The 21,699-nt window shown below is 28.9% G+C and overlaps 1 protein-coding gene across 1 annotated transcript; it reads left to right on the top strand.

Annotated features, from left to right (window-relative positions):
• Positions 1–2,011: 2,011 nt before the first annotated feature.
• LOC111633246 (alpha-1,6-mannosyl-glycoprotein 2-beta-N-acetylglucosaminyltransferase-like) lies at positions 2,012–21,359 on the top strand. The gene is made up of 5 exons (XM_023377782.1): positions 2,012–2,303; positions 7,633–8,194; positions 19,123–19,223; positions 19,362–19,461; positions 21,221–21,359. Exons 2-5 carry the CDS (start codon positions 7,646–7,648, stop codon positions 21,353–21,355), a joined length of 885 nt encoding a protein of 294 aa, XP_023233550.1. The 5' UTR covers positions 2,012–2,303; positions 7,633–7,645; the 3' UTR covers positions 21,356–21,359.
• The last annotated feature ends 340 nt before the right edge of the window (positions 21,360–21,699 follow it).

The raw sequence follows: 21,699 nt of genomic DNA, 5'->3' as shown, positions 1-21,699 counted from the left end.
AAAGACATTTTTATCGATTCTCGCATGCGATCCGTCCCCAAAAGGAAAAATCCCAAGACGAAGTCATCCAGCAGCCGCCACCTCAATCACCAACTCGGGTACCCGCTCCTTCCTAAAAATATATATCTGTTTTTCTCTTCTAATCTAAACTTTCTTTTTCTTTTTCCTTTTCTTTTTTAGATATAAGTAGGTTTAAGTTAGAAATTAAGTATCTCTTTGTATCGCGAAAGTTCTTGCTCGACTGTGAATCGAAATAGGTGTTGTTTGTTCTTTTGTTTGAAGTAAGGAATCAGGAGGTCGGAATCAACAAGAACCTTTCCTGTATAAGTTCACAAAAATAAAGCACGTCTTATTTATTTTATATACCTGTCTTTTTGTGTAAAATCAACCCTCACCACGTGCTTATTACAACATTAGTTAGCCGCCAATGGAATCGCTAAATGTGAATGTCTGAAAAATTATTTTCTATTTCTCAAGTGAGCTTTCTTGACGTTTATAATCTAAGCTGTTAACCCGCCATAAATTTTTAAAACACAATCTCTCACCTTCGAGAAAAAATTCATTAGGTTTTTATTTTATTTATTTAGTTAAGAACAAACGATAGATTCGTAGGTGTATTTAATGCACAAATCTACCATTTCTCAGTATACAATTTAAAATAATTCATATTTACCTATTCATTACTGCCGATGTATATTCTTATTTGTTATTTTATATAATGATTTCTAACTCTTCGACCGTGAAACAATCCAAAATTGTAATATATATATAATAATTCTTTTATATGGATAGAATATTTGCTTCTGAAGATGCTGACTCTATCATTTCGCAATCCAAATCAAAAATATAATTGTTCCGATCAGTTCTCAGAAAGAATTACCCGAATCACTCATTACTGAATTTGAAGACAATTTAGATCTTCTCAATCATTGGTAAACAGTTTTGAATTTTAGAACATGCCTTAATATTAAGCTTCAATTCAGCGAGGCATATACAAGAATGTACAATCTATAGTTCTCAAGCTATTGATTTTCTAGGTCATACGACAACAAATTTCACGAAATTTCTTACTAGTTGTAAAAACTATAATATATGTGGTCAATTCCGGTTTCAGACGTGAAAGCTACTAAAATTTTTATACTTACTTATGCAGTTTATTGAACAAAGCATACAAACAAGTTCGGCCATTTTCAGACTAGTGGGAGAGATCTTCGTTCAGAAATGAACGATCTCTCCCATTAAAGAAAGCATGCTACATCTTTATAACTTTTTAAAAGCCTTTTTCCTATGGGCATTAAGATGGATTTTTTTAAAAAATCCTTTTTGTATTGTGAACACTAAGAGGACACAAACCCACAATGAGACGGCCGGGACCGCATCTTTATACAGTCGACCTCCCATAACACTGTTGATTATTCCGTTTTATATGAATTCCATATTGTACGAGTCACTTAGATTTTACAAATACGTGAGCCGTTCACAGCCCGGCACACGTATTTGTAAAATCTAAGTGACTCGTATAACATGGAATTCATATAAAACGGTTATAGGGGGTCGAATGTAATTGTCTACAAATCGGTGATGTAAATTTATACAGTTCTAAATGTAATTAAAGTTTAAATAATCACATTTATCATTATTTAGTATACATTAAAAGAAAATTTTAATTATTGCAATGTGGTAAAATTTCACATTTTTCGCCTCATCGAATGCATGGAGAATCAAAACATTCGATTCTTCAGACATTATTTTTATATAATTTACACACACACACACACACAAAAAGAAATGTTTAAAACATCCACGAATTTTTCATCTTCTACGGTTTGCATTTTTAAAAAATTTAAAGTCAGAAACAAGTTTACGGAATAAATAGCAATTTAATAGATGACGTTTCCATATTAAAATACACCGAACGAGTTAACCACAGATAAGGCATTCCCACGCTACGATATAAAATAAATTTCGCCTAGTTACGTAACTATTTTTTCCAGTCGAGTGTTTTAAAATTATTTAAAACGGTCGAAAGTTATTAATAAAGGCAAATTTCTATCTTATGAACGCTTGACGGAACTCGAGCGAATGTCGAAAGAGGGAGAAGTTGCCATCTCGATTTCATCAATGGATGTAAGAGGGCGCGGTTTTAGGGAAATGGAAGCGGTGGAGAGGATGTTGCTTTCGTCGTCCGGTTAGGCCACGGCTAAATAATAATAAAAAAAAAAGGTCACTATTGACTTTAAACAGCTGTTCTTAAAGACGTTTACAAGAAGAAAATGGACTTTTTATCGTTTATTCATTCTCTAGTAAGTTTTAACTTTCGATTTTCTCATTTAGAATGTATTAGATTCGAGAAAATAGTCTTTATATCGAAATTTCTTCTCGTTATACGAGTTTATAAACGATTTTAAATATGCGATCGCTAATTTCGACCGAATCGTTATAATAAAGTCACTACGATAAGATGTTACGAAAGTTTATCCATTTAAAATAACGAAACGGCAAAAGTAAACAAATTGCACCGTGGGCCGCAGCCATCTTGTTTTCGAGACGTCCCTCTCCGTTTCCCTTGTTAATTTACCCGAACTTCAAAATCTAATTACGAAATTATAACAGAAATAAAACATTTGTTTATTCCGAACAGTCGACAAATTAAATTACGATTAATAAACCTGCTAAATTTCGTGTAGAGTCGCGACCGATAGAGGCGACGTCGCTTCGCTCGTCGCTTCATGTTTATATATCGATTGCATAATATAAATATTACTTTTACTGCTTTGTCGCGTGTATCCTGAATTATGAATGATTCGTTATCTTATTTCCATTAAAAACATATTTTATGTGTTTTTTCCTAAGCCAAACGCACGCGAAACGTTGTTAAGTGCGTGCATTACGTTGTAATCGTATTGTACGTTGCCGCGCTTCGTTGCCCATTACTGTAAAACTTAGAAAAATGCGCATTATATATTAAAACGTGAGGATTCGGTTTGTTGTTCGTTGTAGAACGTGTCACTGATCTAAATTTTTGAAAAAATATTATTATTATTACCCGCGAAAAAAGCTTGCGCGGAACTACCGCGAGAATGACGTCTACTGTTACTTTTGATTACACAACATGGCGACTGGAACCGGTACATATACGTTCTGTTTTTTTTATTCGTGTTTTTATTTATCGAACTTTAATGATTGTTTTTTTTTTAAATAGTTTCCGTTTTAGGCTACTAGTTATTCGCTTCCAGCTAAAGTTATAAATAATTAAATACATATATAAAAATTCTAATACAGGCTCGTAACTGGAAACGAACGTTCTTTGACCTTTCGTACTTACGTATTCAATTACATAACTTGATTTTTTTCGTTTATGTGTAGTTTAGTCGATGTTGATCGGCAAAAAATACAGTTTAAACCACTTTAAAGTCCATTATTTTATCGATTTCCGAACTAAAATAGCTCCTCTTTCGATTAATCATTATCTACAGGCAATGACAAATAAATGATTGCACAATGAAAATATTATTTTATTCTAAGAATGTCAGTCGAATAATTTATGACCAGATATTTTAAAGTTTAGACCCCTTCTGGGGCAGTGTGGTATGGGCGGAATATTACAATTTTGAGGTCTACGTTAGATGTTTAATGTTATTTTATTTTATTAACCGAAAGTGGGCGTCATTTATATGTTAACCTAGGTTTGTATTAGATTTAGCATTGCTTAATATCAGTTACATAGTGTTTAAGCTGATGTTGCAGATTTAAATTGTTAACTCGTTTAAGATCTAAAAATGTATATTTTGGTAGTTGAGGAATTACTAATGTGTATTGTAAGTCGTCTTGCAGTGTTATGAACTTTCGGAGACGAGAAGATAAACTAGTCGAACGAGAATATAAAAAAACATTATAAAAATGCATTGTGTCTGAAGTTCATAATGCCGAAGGAACGTGTTACGATATGCATTTATGAGAATTGGTGCGAGTTCTTGATGTCGATAGATTGGTAGAGGATTTCTCGTATCAAAGTGGTCTTCCGACTGCACGAGATTTAAATATCCTGCGTAGAAAGAGTTCTTTTCAACAAAATCGAGGGATGAATAAGCAATTATATTGTTTAAGAATCGTGGACTATTAGTAAATAAATTGAATGTATCCCCTGCTGATTATTTTTATAACTCTTCTTACGTTTGCTTTTGAATAGCTATTTTATATTTTTTTGTGATGAATCGAAATTTCTTTGTAAAAATTAAATACGAATTTGCATTCTAACTATCAAATATATACAAGTTGCCTGCGTGTAAGTGTATAGTGTTAACTGAATATTAATTGATTTGTAAAATATTTATATACTTGTGAAGATTTATTTTTATTTAATATGTAACTTATATTACTGTTCACATTTAAATATTATATTCCAAAACCTAAAGATGGCTGCCTAACTAGACAAAGATATTAGTTTATATTAAAACCTAAAGATATTATTTATTTATAGTTATTAAACTAGTTAACTACCAGTTAGAAATCACACTTTACATATTTATTTAGTATAAATTTACTATTTAAGTAAGTATATGTTAAATCACATTTATCTGAGACTGGAGTTCATTTTCCATTACTTTAATTATTACCACTAAGATTAATTTAATTATTGGCATCTCATTGCTTCTCCGATCTATATTTTAATTCATTTAATACACTAATAGGGCGAGTATTAATTTAAAAATGAACAAGTTTGAGGCGAGCAAAATCGGGTTTCTCAAGTTCAATGATTATAATTATATATTTACGTGTAATTTTATTGAAATTGATAGAATATTACGTAAATTACAATGTAAGGTCACTTTGGTTTAATGCCAAGTTTGACAAGTGAAGTAGATAATTATGATTAAAAAGAAATGACAAAAAGTTTATAGTTTTATTTTCAATTTTAAAAGTTCTTTGTAATTTCTTACAGTGTCTGCTATTTTTAACAAAATGAAATATATGTATATGTTACTAGCAAATGACAAATAAGGTCAGGTTAAATTTAGACTGTTCTGTTTGAAATTTCAAATTTATAGCTAAATTTTAAATATAGTTTAAAATGAATTGGCTAGGAAAGTTTAATTTGTTTCCAAACAAAGTTTATTCTTCCGAAGATATGTTTGATCGATTGCTAAGGAGGAAAAATAGAAGTTTTATTTTTGTCATTCTTATGGATTGAAATGAAAGTAATTTCAATTTTTCGATTTTCTATTTTTATAATCCAGAGTTTTAAGACAAAAACAGAATAGATACTTTTTATTTTATAATGAAGACATATGGAAAAAATTATTTTAGGAATAAACTCCTTCAATTTTGATTGCTTCTCACTCTATTTAATTAAGTGATTGTAAACAGTTAAGCAAAATTATGAAAACAGGAGGTGAAATCTTTCCAAAATCAAATTGAAATAATAATTTTTAAATCATAAATTATTTTTATCTGATATGTAAATTTTTAAAAACTTATTACTTGGAGGGTTACATTATTGAGAAGTCAATTTCTTTATTTTTGTCAAAGACACTTAGGGAGATAGAAACGTAACTCATATTATCGTAAATGAATTATTTAATCTCTTCACAAAATAAGGATAATTAAGTGGCTGATTTATTTTTAATAAGGAAATAACATTGAATCTAAGTGTAATCCATTCGACAAAAGAAATCGAGACCAGATATTGATCTCAAGCGACAACTTAACCAAATTCTAAGAATTCTGTCAATATGCTTCAATCATTTTGTAATCAGTAAACAGTTATTTTGCCATCATATGAGAAACTTTTTACTTTGGAGTCTATTTTTAACCAAAATAATGGATAAGTTTGTATTTCTATCGTAGAGTTTATATGTTTTGTGAACTAAGTAGTTAAAAGCTGATACGTCACTTGAAAACAGAAAAAAGAAAAAACTTGGCACCATATTTAAATAATAGTATATTCATTCTTATTTTTGGCTTTGTTGACAAGCAGTTTGAATTTCCTTTTATTCAAATACATCAGCAAGTGAAGAAGCAAACAGCATCCAAGGTATAAACTATGTAAAATGGATATTTACTAAGTTTCAACTTACAAGGACTAAGATTAATCATTTTAAGAAGTAAATTTATTATATTTATATTATATTTTTTCGATTAACTGTTAAAAGTTAAATACAAACTATTTGAATCCAGCTTTTATTAAAAATTTCATCCAAAATCTCAGGTGAAATGACAAAATCATATTAAAAGGAAACGTTTTCTATGGCTCTAAACAGACACATTATTTATGAATTAGGATTTATGTTCTAAATACATTTTTTTTTTTTTCTTAGTTTTCGATCCATCTTATGTGAATTGCTTTATTTAATGTAACTTAAAGCAGAAGATTTAAACCAAACTTTTAATGTAACTGTATAATAAAAGTGAATAAATTGCTGCAAAGAGCCTATCAAATCTGACTAACGGTAGTTAAAAATTGTATGTAGCATTATGTAAAAGTTTGATATAATTTTTAAAAAATATTAGCTGTAATGATATCTTTTTACATTTTACATACAGTATAAATGCAGCTTTATACATGTATAAAGTTATTTTATGAATATTTATGTAAAATAGAAAATTCTGACTCAATACACTATGACTTTTACTTTTGAGAATGTAGGGTATACCGGTGATACTAAACATGCGTGATGCAATGCAGTTAGAAATTGTTGTAACATAATACTAGAGGTTGTGTAAATGGGTGTGTAATTCAATACAAAGTTCTACAAGGAGATTACATCTAATACAATTCTTTAATTCCTAAAAATCTTGGGTCTAATTCTTGTAGTTTCTCAGAAATCTTCCAGATGAACGGATGGATGAGCAGGCCGTGAATATATAAACTTTTATATCTTTATTAATATTTAAGATTGTGTTATCATAAAAATTAGATGTAATAATGTAATTTTTATGATGATTTATTATTTTCTAAATTATTATATTAACTAGATTGATGATTTTAATGGTGTTCTAATATCATTTATATTATAAAAATAGTTTTATATATGTATTTATTAATTGTTTAAATACGTAATTACTATATGCGGTCCAACTATATAGCCTATTGTTTTGTATTCATTAAACATAGTTTTCCGATAATTGAAATTAATATTTTATTAAATAATATGGTACGGTTGGCACTTATTCTGTGTTAAGTATGTTTAATAATTAACTTGAATAAATTTATGGAAAATTGTAATTTGCTGTAAATTTATTTAAGTTAGTTATTAATAATTTATCATAAATATTGATTAAATTAATGTAATGTAATTTTAAAGTAATACTTTTGTTCATTTTATACATAATAAATTCAATTAACATGGAATATTTATAGAATATTTTAAAGCATTTGGTATGTAATTTAATCAAGAAAAGCTGCAGCTGTTTAATCTTTTTAAACATGTACTTTATTTATCAACGTTAATAGATTCAATAGTTAAGATAATTATATAAACAGCTGTTATTTATTATATGAGTAGTGCTTGTTCTCCAATCTAAATTAAGGAAGACTACTTTCATAAAATGATAATTAAAGTTATATTGAAGTAACTTTTTCTTTCTAAGTAATTATTTTATCTTACCCAATAATCGTTTTCTTTTTTGCAGATGAGATGAAAGAATGGCCACGGCGCGGTTGTGTACTGCATTATTGCGCCGACATCTAACTCAGGTTGTGAAGACTGCGCTTCTTTTATTTATAGTCTCTTTCTTATGGCTGCAGCTACGAATAGTTAGTTACAAACCAGATTTCTTGTACCGCAATGCAAAATACGGAGAATTGGATAGTGCTTTCTTTGCGAATTTTAGTGCAATCATAAACTCTGTTAATCATACTATGCCATCCTCATTATATGAATTAAAAAAAATAATACAAGAAATAAATAAAGAACAAAAAGTTTTAAATATACAGAAATTTGGACCTTTGCTGTATAAAGATGTTGTTATCGTTGTTCAAGTTCATAATAGAGGACAGTATCTGTATGCTCTTATCGAATCGTTACGACAGGCCGAAGGAATCGGACAGACTTTATTAATATTTAGTCACGATTTATTCGATCCCGAGATCAATGCTTTAATTCAACAGATCGATTTTTGTAAGGTAAGTATTATATACAAATTTCTATATAATATAAAATTACTAATGATAATAAGTAAATTTGATGATGACTTAAATATATATTCCAATTAAAGTTTTAACAACTAAAATAAATTCTAAAAATGCAAATTTTTTTTTAAATATGTGATAACCATTGTGAATTGATGGTACATAAGTGCAGAGTAGGTTAGAACATTAGGGATTTTTTCATTTTGGCATGAAAACATAGAAATAAACGAGAAGTAAAATTACATTATAGAAAAATTAATGTCATATTTAATTTAAAAAGTTAAGTCACTATTTTTAATGCTAAGAGTTGTTCATGAATTTGGAAATAAGAAATTTTCCTGTTTAGTGCTTTTGAAAAATATAAAAATCCAGAAGTTTTAATTTGAGGGGAAAAAAAATCAGTTTTTAATTCAATTTAAAAATATTTCTTTCAATTTAATTTTAAGTTATTTTTTTATTTCATAATTAAAGCATTGTAAACTCTTAACATCTAGCATTCTAATCTATTAAAGTACGATAATTGAAAGTTTTTGATGACGAAGCAATTTATAGTTTTAAAAATTTTTATCCTATTAAAAACATTTTATGATGTCCTTTTTAAAGGCTAAATTAGTTTATATTTTTAATAATAAAAAGTAATTTTTTCTATACTAAAATTGATTTTGTTTTTGTTGAATTTTGTATTTAAAATTATTTCTCAATGTGTTCTTATATTGTTTAGGAGTTTTAAAGTTATTTTGATCTATCATTTGATACATTTTTCAAGAATATATTTTTGATTACTTATAACCATTTAGCTTTTGACACAGTGAGAGAAACTTCTATAGGAGGTGAAGTAGATTACAATTGCTATAAGGTGAACTCTATATAATGCAATTGTTTTCAGAGTTCATAGAGTTTATCCTCTTATAGAGTAGGTCGTGAGATATATTAATGATTAACTTGACATAAAGATCAGTTGTATGAACTCTATATAGCTGGTTCTTTACAACTATGTAGATCATATGGTGATGAATTAATATATGTATACAATATATATATATATATATATATATATAATTTACATTCAAAATTACAATAATGGTGCTTGCTTTGGGCCAGTTTATTTGGCAGTTATTTAATTTAAGATTAATACTAAAGAAAACCTTAAATCCAGTAAAAAAAAAGTGGAATGTTTTTTGGAGTTTTTCATTTGTTCAATTTTATTTTTAAAATTGCTTTCCAAAAAGATTTACATATTTAGCAGTGATATATCATGATAATTCTGTAAATACCTAGCACAAAGTGGAATAAGAATAATAGTTTAGTGTCTGTTTTCAAAACCAAGGATCAAAAGTTAGAGCCATAAGTTAATCAATAAGCATTGACATATTAAAAGTAAAGTGAATAATAATTGATTAAAATCTAATTTGGTTCTTGGTTGTGACTACATTAGAAAGTTATGTCAGAAAAATTGAAAATATTTTTATCAAAAATTGTTTCATAATAAAAGTTGCAGACCTAAAAACACAACACATTTAGTTCTGTTAGATTGAATGATCTGCATAGTATCAATGTTCAGAAGAAAATGATATGGTTACTTTACCAAATGGTATGTGTCATATACTTATCAGATAATAATTAACATAATTAAAATAATTTAAAATAGTAGTATTGTAAAGTACTATATTATTTTTCCGACTTTCCAACGATTATCGACACTACTGTGTGCCGGAAATAGCCGTTCCCTAACGGGTACTTTACGCGGATTCGCGTTAGTGTGCCAGGCCTGGACTTTAAGCGTGCACCGAATTAAATAATGACAAAGTTTGTCAATAACAAAATCAAATATTNCGATTATAGAAAGTCTTGAGAGTTTGAGGAAATAGGTTCCTAGTATATTGAGGTGACGATTAGGATCTTTAAATTATAAGAATTATTGTTTATAAGTTAATTCTTTGATTTTGTCAAATCCAAAGGGGAATAGAATTAAGTTAGAAATAGATTGATTTGAGTTTGTTGGATTGATTCTTGTTGAATTTCATTGAATAAATTATTGTTTGATTTTTACTAAATACTGTATATAGTTTATTACTAGAAGTTTAATTAAATATTTGATTTTGTTATTGACAAACTTTGTCATTATTTAATTCAGTGCACGCTTAAAGTCCAGGCCTGGCACACTAACGCGAATCCGCGTAAAGTACCCGTTAGGGAACGGCTATTTCCGGCACACATTAGTGTCGATAATCGTTGGAAAGTCGGAAAAATAATATAGTACTTTACATAGGTTGTTGACTTCTTTGGAGCATTATCACCATAAACTTGTTCTAGAGCATCAATGATTTGCCTATTCTCCCAACCAAGTTTCACCATAAACTTTATGTTTGTTCTGGTTTTGATTTTGGTGGATTCTATGTTGCTTGAATGGTGCCTGACTTTCAACTGATGATGCTGTGTTCTCACCTGCATTTAAGGGTTCCTGTTTGAACATGTTATAACACGTTGGTACAAGAATATTCAGGTGCATTGAAATCAAAATCCTTCCAAACAATTGTTAGTTATGGACTTTTTCCACAAACTTTTTGAAGCCCCCACGTATTTTAATAATTATAATTGTGAGGCTGTTTTAATGAGTTTTATTCTGTTCTGCACATTTACTGTCTTTACAGTTGGCAAAATAATGACAATAAAATTGATAAAACTAGCATTTATTCTCTTAATAAAGATTGCATTTCTACTTATATGAAATGAATAATAGTTAAATAGAATACATTATTTTATGATGCTTAGCACATTCATGACATTGTACAAACATTGCTAAACCTGATATATAACATAACTAAACATCAACCGTATGTCGAAAATCTATCGGGCTAGTTTAAGGCTAATTACTAAATCAATTACGTAACCAATTTGGCTCTAGAGGTAAGCGTTAGGCGCCATCTCTTATTAACATTAATAATTATAAATAAATTAATTAATTTAAATAATTTAGAATCGCTGGGAGAAAAAATCGGCCCGGAGCAGGACTCGAACCCACAACTCCTGCTTACCGTGCAGATGCGTTGCCAGTTACGCTATCCGGACCTCCAGTCCAATCTCCTCTTCCAGCGTATATAAGCTAACTATATAACCATTGACGGTTGTTACAACGCCAGCTGGGGACACATTCAGTGCCCACGTCCCACACAGCACTTTTTTTTTCTCTCAGCGGTTCTAAATTATTAAAATTAATTTATTTCTTTATAATTATTAATGTTAATAAGAGATGGCGCCTAACGCTTACCTCTAGAGCCAAATTGGTTACGTAATTGATTTAGTAATTAGCCTTAAACTAGCCCGATAGATTTTCAGCATACGATTGGTGTTTAGACTAAACTTTGATGTTTGTTTGCTTAAACTTCTATATTATTTTGAAATTTTGCCTATTTTTGGTAATGCATATGTCATCCTCTTTTGACAATACTGTTGTTTCCTATAACAAGTTAGTTTCTGCTTGAACATTTTTTTTATTGGTGATCAAGTGAGGCCAGCTATCCTTAAAGTTTCAGATATATTAATTTTTCACTAAAAATAAATCAATATTGTAAATTAATTACTTTGTTTTTTTTTTATCTAATATAATAATTATATATCATTTTAAATATATAGTGGTGCCTTGTACTTCAAATTTAATTTGTTACAGGAGACTATTCAAACTATGAATTGTCTGAAGTCCAAATCAGTTTTCCCCATTACAAATAATGTAAAGTGAATTAATGTTCTCCAGACCCTAAACAATACTCATTCCAATAAACAACAAATACACAGAATTTAAGGTAAAGTAACACAATTAAATGCCTCAAATAATAAATTGAAGCATGAAAACAATAAATAAAAATATATAAATACAGTAGAGCATCAATTATCCAAATCAATTGGGGACTGGGGTTGTTCGGAAAATCTATTTTTCGGATAACTGATTATGTATGAAAAATTATATTAACCTATCCCATGTTGAAATTTGTTCAAATCCTGGCACATCCTTAAGTACCCTCTCATGGTCACGCCAGTGCTGCCAACTAAAACACAGACACCAACAAAAATAATATTGGGGTAGCCCAAGACATTACCAAAGATTGCAGTGCCACAGCACCAGCGGAAATTTAAATTTGCCAACTGGAAAGCTTTTGGTTAATTGACGTTTCAGTTGATCGATATTCAAATAATCGATGCTCTACTATACTGTATAATAAAGTGAAAATTGCATTTACTGTACAAACTTAGTTAGGAGTGGTGATGTCCCATTTCTTAAGGTCACAATGCAGCTGCTTGGCTTTTTCACAAATAATCCTTTAGGAGATAATATCAAAAGCCAATTGCTTCTGATATTATATCCTAAAGGATTATTTGGAGGAGTTTTTCTGTCTCCTTGATAACATGCAATCTCCCAGAGGTCAACATCATCATACCTTTAGCCACATTTGCTGCTTTTATTGCTTCCTTGTTTTTAATAATGTTGCACACTGTTGACATGTGGCATCTTAAACATGACTGCCAGATCTGCCGCATGTGTATTGCTTTCATGCTTTGTGATAAGTTCCTTTATACCTAATCATCAGTACTGCAATCTTTCTCTTAGACTTTGTTGCTTCCACAACAAAAGATGACTGGGTGCACAACAGACAGCATTTACACTGTGAGTGCATTTTTTCATTGCATTTGTAATTCAAACATAGAAAACATCATTTGAACTCTGTTGAATTTTTCTCAAATTTAGCATTTAAACTCTGGAACATTTGAAGTACAATGTATCACTGTATAAATTTAATATATATATATATATATATAATTTACATTCAAAATTACAATAATGGTGCTTGCTTTGGGCCAGTTTATTTGGCAGTTATTTAATTTAAGATTAATACTAAAGAAAACCTTAAATCCAGTAAAAAAAAAGTGGAATGTTTTTTGGAGTTTTTCATTTGTTCAATTTTATTTTTAAAATTGCTTTCCAAAAAGATTTACATATTTAGCAGTGATATATCATGATAATTCTGTAAATACCTAGCACAAAGTGGAATAAGAATAATAGTTTAGTGTCTGTTTTCAAAACCAAGGATCAAAAGTTAGAGCCATAAGTTAATCAATAAGCATTGACATATTAAAAGTAAAGTGAATAATAATTGATTAAAATCTAATTTGGTTCTTGGTTGTGACTACATTAGAAAGTTATGTCAGAAAAATTGAAAATATTTTTATCAAAAATTGTTTCATAATAAAAGTTGCAGACCTAAAAACACAACACATTTAGTTCTGTTAGATTGAATGATCTGCATAGTATCAATGTTCAGAAGAAAATGATATGGTTACTTTACCAAATGGTATGTGTCATATACTTCTCAGATAATAATTAACATAATTAAAATAATTTAAAATAGTAGTATTCATTTTGGAAGACCCAGTATTACTTTCCTGGCTTGTTATTTGTAACAGAGGGAAAGTATGATGATTGATCAAAAAATGACCCCATATTTTTACAGTTTTAGACTCGAGGCAGCTTGAAACATTAAGAAATGCAAAAAATTCAGGGGTTTTTTTGGTAGATGTATCATTTTTACTTTCATGAAAATCATTACTGGTTATACTTGATTTAACTTAAAGACACTGTATTGAATAGTTTTGTTAATGACTTGTTCAAAGTATGGCAACTTAATGTAGAAGAAAGATAATAGCAGCAACAACATTTTTTGGATGTCTGCTGAACGTAATTGTTGGATTTACTTCCAACAATTATGTTCAGCAAAGAAGTAATAACTTGCTAACTTTAAATTTAAAATACATATTTCATAAAGCACTAAACCATATGGATGGCCACATTGCCACAACAATGTAGACCATGTTTGCTGGTAGACACTTCATATCTCTAATGCTTTATTCAATAGCTAAACTTTATTGAACATAAAATAAATTTTAATAAATAAAATAAAACATGTAAAAAATGCAATATTTTTAATGTTTTTCTTACAAATAATAATGTTAAAGTGAAGCATGTGATAATAGTCATGTAACAAAATGTAAATGTTTTTATAAATGTAAACATTTAAAATATATTTGAACCCTTATATTTTTCATGAAATACACATTAATTTGAGATAAAAAATTATGGTTTGACACACAAGATTCTTATAATAGACTATGCCACATAAAAGGGGGAGACCATTCCGGTTAAACTGTGACTAAAATATAAAATTAATCATATCTAACAAAACTAGTTGTTAATTAAACATTAAATAAACATTCTTCGTAGTACAATAAAATAATAACATTGTAATTTGACTGACTTAAAAATCAGGAAGAGTTTTTGTTCACAAGACAATAAAACAATTAATGACTTATTGACATTAAAAGTAGTAGTAATAGTTAGTGTAGGCTATACTGACTATCTACCTTAAAAATAATACCTTCCTCTCAAATTTCACAAAAAACTGATGTTAAAAAGTGTAAGCTAAGATAATTTACAGTGAGTTTCTTAAATTTAATATGTGTATTTTTGCATTTTCGAATCAAATAACAATAAAATATACATAAAAAAAAGCACTTTCTGAATTCCAAGAGTATTTTACATAATTAGAAAGAAGACAAAATGAAATTAAATGTATAATCGTAGTTTTTGACGTAATGCTGACAGTTTTACAGTTTTAGAATAAAAACTTGTTTGTTTTTATGTGACGTAACTTGTTTTTTTTTTTAATAGGCCCTCTAGAGAGGAATGTATAATCTCACTTAAACTGGCATGCTGGTATTTCCCTGGGATAAACCAGTATGCCAGTTTTTATCATACAGATATATCTGATTTCATGTTTTCTCTGGATAGATCGGTATGCCAGTCATTCTGTGAAAATACAGTAATAATACTAAATTTACAACAGTATGTTAATATCATGAATATAAATATGGATTAACAACAAAATAGGAAAATAAGTGCATTTGTTTTATTTGTGATGTGGTTTACTACACAGACATTTAATGATTTAGATGAAAAGTTACTATAAAGGTAAAATATTGGGTTTTTGGATTAGTAACTCCATTACAAACTGATTTTTGATGAAACTTTTTTTTTTTTTTTTTTTGCATTCAATAAATAAATACTGAATAACTTATAATTGAAAAAAGAAGAGACATGAGGCAGAAAATTTTAAAAAATCAGAAATCATGGCATTTTAATTGTTAGTCAATTACCTATTTTTATCATTAGAGTTAATTCTCTAATTTTTAAATAATTTGTTCTTTCAAGGAAAGAACCCTACACAAACCTTAAGGGTGCCAGTGGATTTGGACTAATCTTTTTGATATTTTGTAGTTCTAGTGGCATGATCAAAAATCTCAATAGACATGAAGTTAAAAAATGAAAGGTTTTGAATTATTGAGCATCTGAGATGCAAAAATGGCATACCGTATATTTTTCCCGCAGATAACATGATAGTTGAATCATAAAAAATGGTCCCCAAAATCCGGGGTCATCTTATAGGGCAGATACAAAAAAAAATAGATTGAAATTTATATAAATTTAAAACCATTATAAAAAACCGACAAACTGCAATTATTTACTGGTAGAGAGTAGAGTATGTCCACAAAATAGAATAGCCCATATGACTTTTTGTGAATAGTCAAGGTTATTACCCAAATGCCTGAATCAGTGTGAATGTTTGCAACAATAGCAAGGCAGTACTGCCAGATGCAAGAAAATAAAATTTGTTCACTCGAAAAATTACAAATAGGACATAATTCTATATATGCTATACAGTATTATTGTCCAGATGATTGCTGATCTAAACTAAATTCATAGGCCATTGATAGTTTGGGGTCGTCTTATAGGACAGATATATGTTAAAACTATAAAACTTTGACAAAAATTTATACCTTGTCTTATCTGCGGAAATATATGGTAATCTGTGCATATGTTGTGAATCCTTAAATCCTTATCATTTCCAAATATAAGGCAATATGTTTTCAAATGTTATTGATGTCCACCACTTTATCTTTCCACATGAGTTTGATTCTTACACCATTTGTTTTTGTACAATGCTGCACTGTACAATGCATGGGAGCTCTTCTGGCAAGAGATTCACTTCACTAACCAAGACTTAATAATGGTTGAAAAGTCTGTTAGAACATTTTGGGATGATAAATTATTGAATAAATAGGTATTTGTTTTTTTTTTTTTTTGTTCTTTGTTGGTAAATCCCCATATTATTGTTTTTTCTTTGCTTTTGTATTGTCTAATATCTTAATATAAAAGGAATTTATATTGAGGTAGAACAAATGAGAAAATAATTGATAATTCTTTGTTATTAACTTCCATAATTCTAAAATAGATTGATACAGCTTTCAGAAACTGTTTGCAATGAATTTTTTTCACAGAAAATGGCTTGAATAAATGGAGATGAAAATTCTGACAAACTTATCACTGTTCAAATATGTGAAGGATTTTTAAGATCACTCTTGTAATATATCTGGTTAGAATATTCATAACTTGCAGTCATCTATTGCAGAACATCAATAATGCTTGAAAACGTGACCAGAGGGTCGGCACTTCTTTAGTGCCTCGTCAGGACTGACACTACTGTGTCTTCTAGTATAGACACAGAAAGACACAGAAACCTTAACGACCTCAAATTCGGAATTCATGCGAGCGGTCACATGTGCAGGCGATCGGATTCAAGATGGAGGAGGATTGAGAGACAGTGTATCAGAAGTGAATCACTCAGATACCAGATTAACAATCAATAACAATTTAATTTCAACAGAAAGGAGTACATGATACACTACAATAGACATATCAGGATATATATATATCCTGATATGTCCTGATATACATATATCTATCCTGATATATATATGTATATTTAGCCTATTAATCTAGTGGTTGTGAGAGAGAGAGTTTACGTGAGATACGCACCTCGATAAATACCTTGTCGAGAATCTTGACATGGTGCAAGCCAACTGGGTCAAATGGGAGAAGGTTCTTGAGGGCAGTTCTTACTCCAAGTGCACAATAGATTTTCAGCCATCTGTAGAACAAAATCCATAAGGATGAATTGATAATGTAAAAGAATGATGAATCTGTATAATCCACTGGTATCTGATGATTGAAGCTCAGGGAGATGCTGGATAACTCACTAGAGAAACTGGTGACAACTTTTTACAATGGTTCAGAACCCACACACCTTAGAAATCGAGTTGATGACAACTGCTTCGCTTGTCCTCCCCTCTTTCTTTTTATTAGGGGGCTTTTCTTGGGTTTTTCCCATGACTTTGCTAGAATTTTTAGTACATCGAGACCAATAGTCAAAATTTCGCTCGTGGGTTCTGGGTGACAAATTGAATGTGTTACCTCCTACAAGGAAACAAGTCTGTGGGAAACAGTTTTAATTGTCTTTGACAATTAAAACTGTTTCCCACAGACTTGTTTTTTTTTTTTGATAGATTGATAAATTTTTTTCATTTTGTCTCTCTAAAATTTTCCTAGAACAAACGTCAAACAAAAGGGCCCTTCATCACATTCGACTCTCACACATACCACTTTATTTTGAAATAAAAAATATTTAGGATTTCACGACATGTGTGAATTATGTTTTCTTTTTGCATCTTGGATGCTCAATAACTAAAAAACTGTCTATTTATTTGTTTTTATGCCTACGGAAACTTGATTGGGACCACTAAAATTCTAAAACAGATTGATATTTGATTAAATTATATTTCAATATTTTACATATACATGGTGTATTTACACCACACAGCTGTATTTATATGAAATAACTAAGAAAAAACATTTTGTGTCAGTTAAACCACAGTATGATCTTAGTAATCCAGTATATATGGGACTTGACCATGTCAGCTTAAAGAGATTGCTGGACTATTGGAAGTAAGGCGATTTCAATGAAACGTAAAGGAGTTGCCAGCCTAGAGTAAAATGTTAACGATGCAGCAAAACACAAGTTAGACTACTGATCAAAATAATCAAGCACAAGTAATCAATTTTTCCAAGTTGGGTGGATTTCTACCAAATTTAGTGAGATGTACTGTACAGTACAGTATTTTTGGTGGAAAATTTTGGGAAACTGTACCTCTTTCAAGCATTCTAAGATGGCAAGCCTAACAATCTTTAATATTGTGCCGAAGCTCGAGCATTTAAGCTTGGGCTTGATATCATACGGCATTTAGTGGGAAAGCATTCAAATTTAGTAAGGAGTTTGAACTAATGGGAAGGTTGTAAGACTTGGCCATTAACTTAACAAAGTCAACTAGTGTTAGATTACTGGATGTGTTAAACTAGTGAATGGCTGGATTGTCAAGATCATACTGTATTGACAAATTAGTAAGTAACATAACTTCAGTATCCAAAAAGTACTTAAAAAACTTAAATGAAAAAGTAGAATGACTAAAGATTTAGTGCTGAAGACATTAAAAAAGAAAAATTCTACTTAAATGAAGCTTCTGAAGAAATTACTTGTATAAAAGAAAGTTTGAAGTGTAGAATTTTTCTTTAATGGATGATATGTCAGTGCTGTAATTTTGAGTAATAATTACCTAATAAAATAAAACAAGATTTACTAATAAACTAATTCTACACACTTCTGTTTACATGTAAGAAACATAATAAGTATTCATTAGAATAAATAGTTGGAATTGAATAACTGACATTGGAATGAATCAATTATCTGATTACCAGATATACCTCAATATAAATCTTAAAAATATAATGTAGTGGCATATAGATTAAATTATTTTTAAAAATAATAATATAATTGTAGAAATTTACTTTGTAATGCTGTGTGATATATTAATTCTTTGAATTATAATGCATCAGTTAATTTTGAAAGTTTCTATACAAGATCATCAAGATCCATTCATTTCAAGTTAAGAATTTCCTTTAAGAATCAATAAGATACCAAGACTTTGTTAAATAGACATCCAGACTCTCCTATTTCTGCCCTCCGGAAGCATTGTTTTGGAACATTTGAAAAATTAAACTTTATAGTCATGCATTGTTGCAAGCATTTATTCATTTTATTCTGATTAAAAATCATCATAGAACAAATGTTACAAAGACTGCAAAACTAAACAAGTACTGTATTTTCAATGTGATTCAATAGTATAGGCCTATATTAATTCAGTAAAATTATTTGAAATGTTACTATTATATGATATATATGATCATCATTTAATAAAATTTTCAAACTTTGTTTTTTTTACAAACTTTTAGAGCTTTAAAAAAAAACTGTAACAATGCCAAATATCCTGATCTGTATGGACATTACAGAGAAGCAAAATTCACTCAAACTAAGCATCATTGGTGGTGGAAGGTATGTATTGTTTTTTTAGTTAGAAAATTTAATTATTATAATTAAAAACCAATTTTCTTTTTCATTAATTTGAATATATTTAGTCAAAAAGATTATAGATTATAATTTTAATAGTTTGCATTTAATATTATACTAAACATATACTGTAATTACTTTTATGTAATAAAGTTATGAATTTATTTTCTATAATATGTTTTTACCTTCTGTTCCTTTATTTAATAACAGCACTAGTCTGTGAATTGAAATCTTGGGATCATTGCCTCAACCTAGTAAATTGATTAACTTTATGTTAATCAATTTACTAGGTTGCACTAAAGTTGGTGCACCAAATTTGAAAATCAAATATACTTATTGCTATATCACGTATTGAATGTTCGCAAAATTTCTATGATCATATTATACAATTGGATGCAGAATTTGTGAATTTTATTAGAAATGCATTAATACTTTGAACATATTATTTTTGATGCCAAACAATCTGCCAGATTATTAGGCTATTGTTCGGCGGCATTATTTAAATATTGAATTAGTGGATTTATTGTTTATACATATATAGTATTTTTAATCCAAACCTTAAAATTTAGCACAGACTAAATAAAATAAACACAAAATGTTGAAAGTAAATGATACAATGTCTATATAATTCACAATTCACTAATTTTGGTTTAATTTGATATATGATATATTCCAATAAACCAATAAATAAATAAATGGCCAGAAACAAAAGAGAGACTAGCATAATATGACTTTCACTTTAACCCTTTTTTGTTATGCAGATATCATTCATTCTTTGTGACATTTTTTTTCTTCTCACAAAATGATATCATATAAACATTAGTAGTTCAATATCAAAAAAATCCATATATGGTAGGACTTTTCTGGCCTAGATTTTGGATATATTATGATGGCAATCCTTAACAACATTAAAATGTCTGCATGCAATGAATTTGTCACTGACTAGTTTAATTACTAAAATTCTATAATTTCTATTTTATTCGTATAATTTCTGGTATGCTTACTAGTAACACTTATTTATTGGAATTTTCTGAGTTAGTGTATTCAAAAGCTACTTATCAATTTTCAATGCAATTTTCTCCATAATAAGCACACTTTTATAATTTTCTGACACATAATTTTCTGACACACTAAAGTATTTAAATTGCATTTTAAGTTGGTAAGTACAGTAGAGCGTTGATTATCCAAATCAATTGGGGACTGGGGTTGTTCGGAAAATTGATATTTCAGATAACCGATTATGTACAAAAAAATATATTAACCTATCCCATGTTGAAATTTTTCTCCATTGCATGTCGCTTCGCGTTGAATTTTCGTTGATGTTAAGCCTAACAAAGACTATTGTATCGTTAAAAATTATTTTTTTATTTTGTACAAACAAAATAAATATATTGAAAAATATAAAAACAATAAAAAATTATACTTCAGAAGTTAATTTAGTATCAAAAACGTAAAATATTTGAGTAGCCCAAGACATAGCCAAAGATTGCAGTGCCACAGCATTGGCAAAAATTTAAATTTGCGACTGGAATTCTTTCGGATAATTGACTTTCAGATAATTGACGCTCTACTGTATCTTATAAACCATCCTCTAAATAATTCCTGTAAACGTCTTTACACAGCATGGACAACCAACATTGTGTATGCAATCAGTATTTCTTGATATTGATTATATATACAGTTAATATTATGTTTGAGTTTAGTATCTTTAATACTAATAACAAATTTCTTTTAATAACTTCAGATGAATCATGTAATGGATGTTTTATTTATAACAAGAAATCATTCGGGACCCGTTTTATTGTTGGAAGAAGATCATTATGTTGCACCCGATTTTCTAGTGATGTTGAGTCTAATGGAAGCAGAACAAAAACAGTAAGCTCCAGTTTTTTACTAATACTAATATATTCTAATATATATATATAGTTACACTAAACTAATATACACTCTATCTCCTTAAGAAAGCAGCTGCGTTGTTTTAATTATTTTTTCATACTAAAAGTTTTGAAGCAGTTCCTTTTTCCAATTCAGACAAAAAATTTTAATTGTATAATTCATTTCTATTACTTAAATAATATGAAACTTATTACATTGAATGTTTTTTATTTTTTCTTTTAATTTCTTTGAGTGATAGATAAAGTTTCATCTGAAGGATATTTTCAAATTCTGGGTGTAACTCTGATCAGATTAATTTGAACAAAGTTAACTTCCTCAAAGTAATTT

Source organism: Centruroides sculpturatus, unplaced genomic scaffold, assembly GCF_000671375.1.
Source record: "Centruroides sculpturatus isolate CEXI.00-Female unplaced genomic scaffold, Cexi_2.0 scaffold699, whole genome shotgun sequence".
Classification (NCBI taxonomy): Eukaryota; Metazoa; Arthropoda; class Arachnida; order Scorpiones; family Buthidae; genus Centruroides; species Centruroides sculpturatus.
This window is presented reverse-complemented; position numbering and strand designations above follow the sequence as displayed.

What these genes read in the sequence shown, in the direction of transcription:
- LOC111633246 (XM_023377782.1), top strand. Translation starts at nt 7,646, where the DNA reads ATGGCCACGGCGCGGTTGTGTACTGCATTATTGCGCCGACATCTAACT. An exon ending in TAAGTAAATTTGATGATGAC is followed by an intron (nt 8,195 to 19,122) that starts TTAAATATATAT and finishes AACATTTGAAAA; the next exon opens with ATTAAACTTTATAGTCATGC. An exon ending in AGCATCATTGGTGGTGGAAG is followed by an intron (nt 19,462 to 21,220) that starts GTATGTATTGTT and finishes TAATAACTTCAG; the next exon opens with ATGAATCATGTAATGGATGT.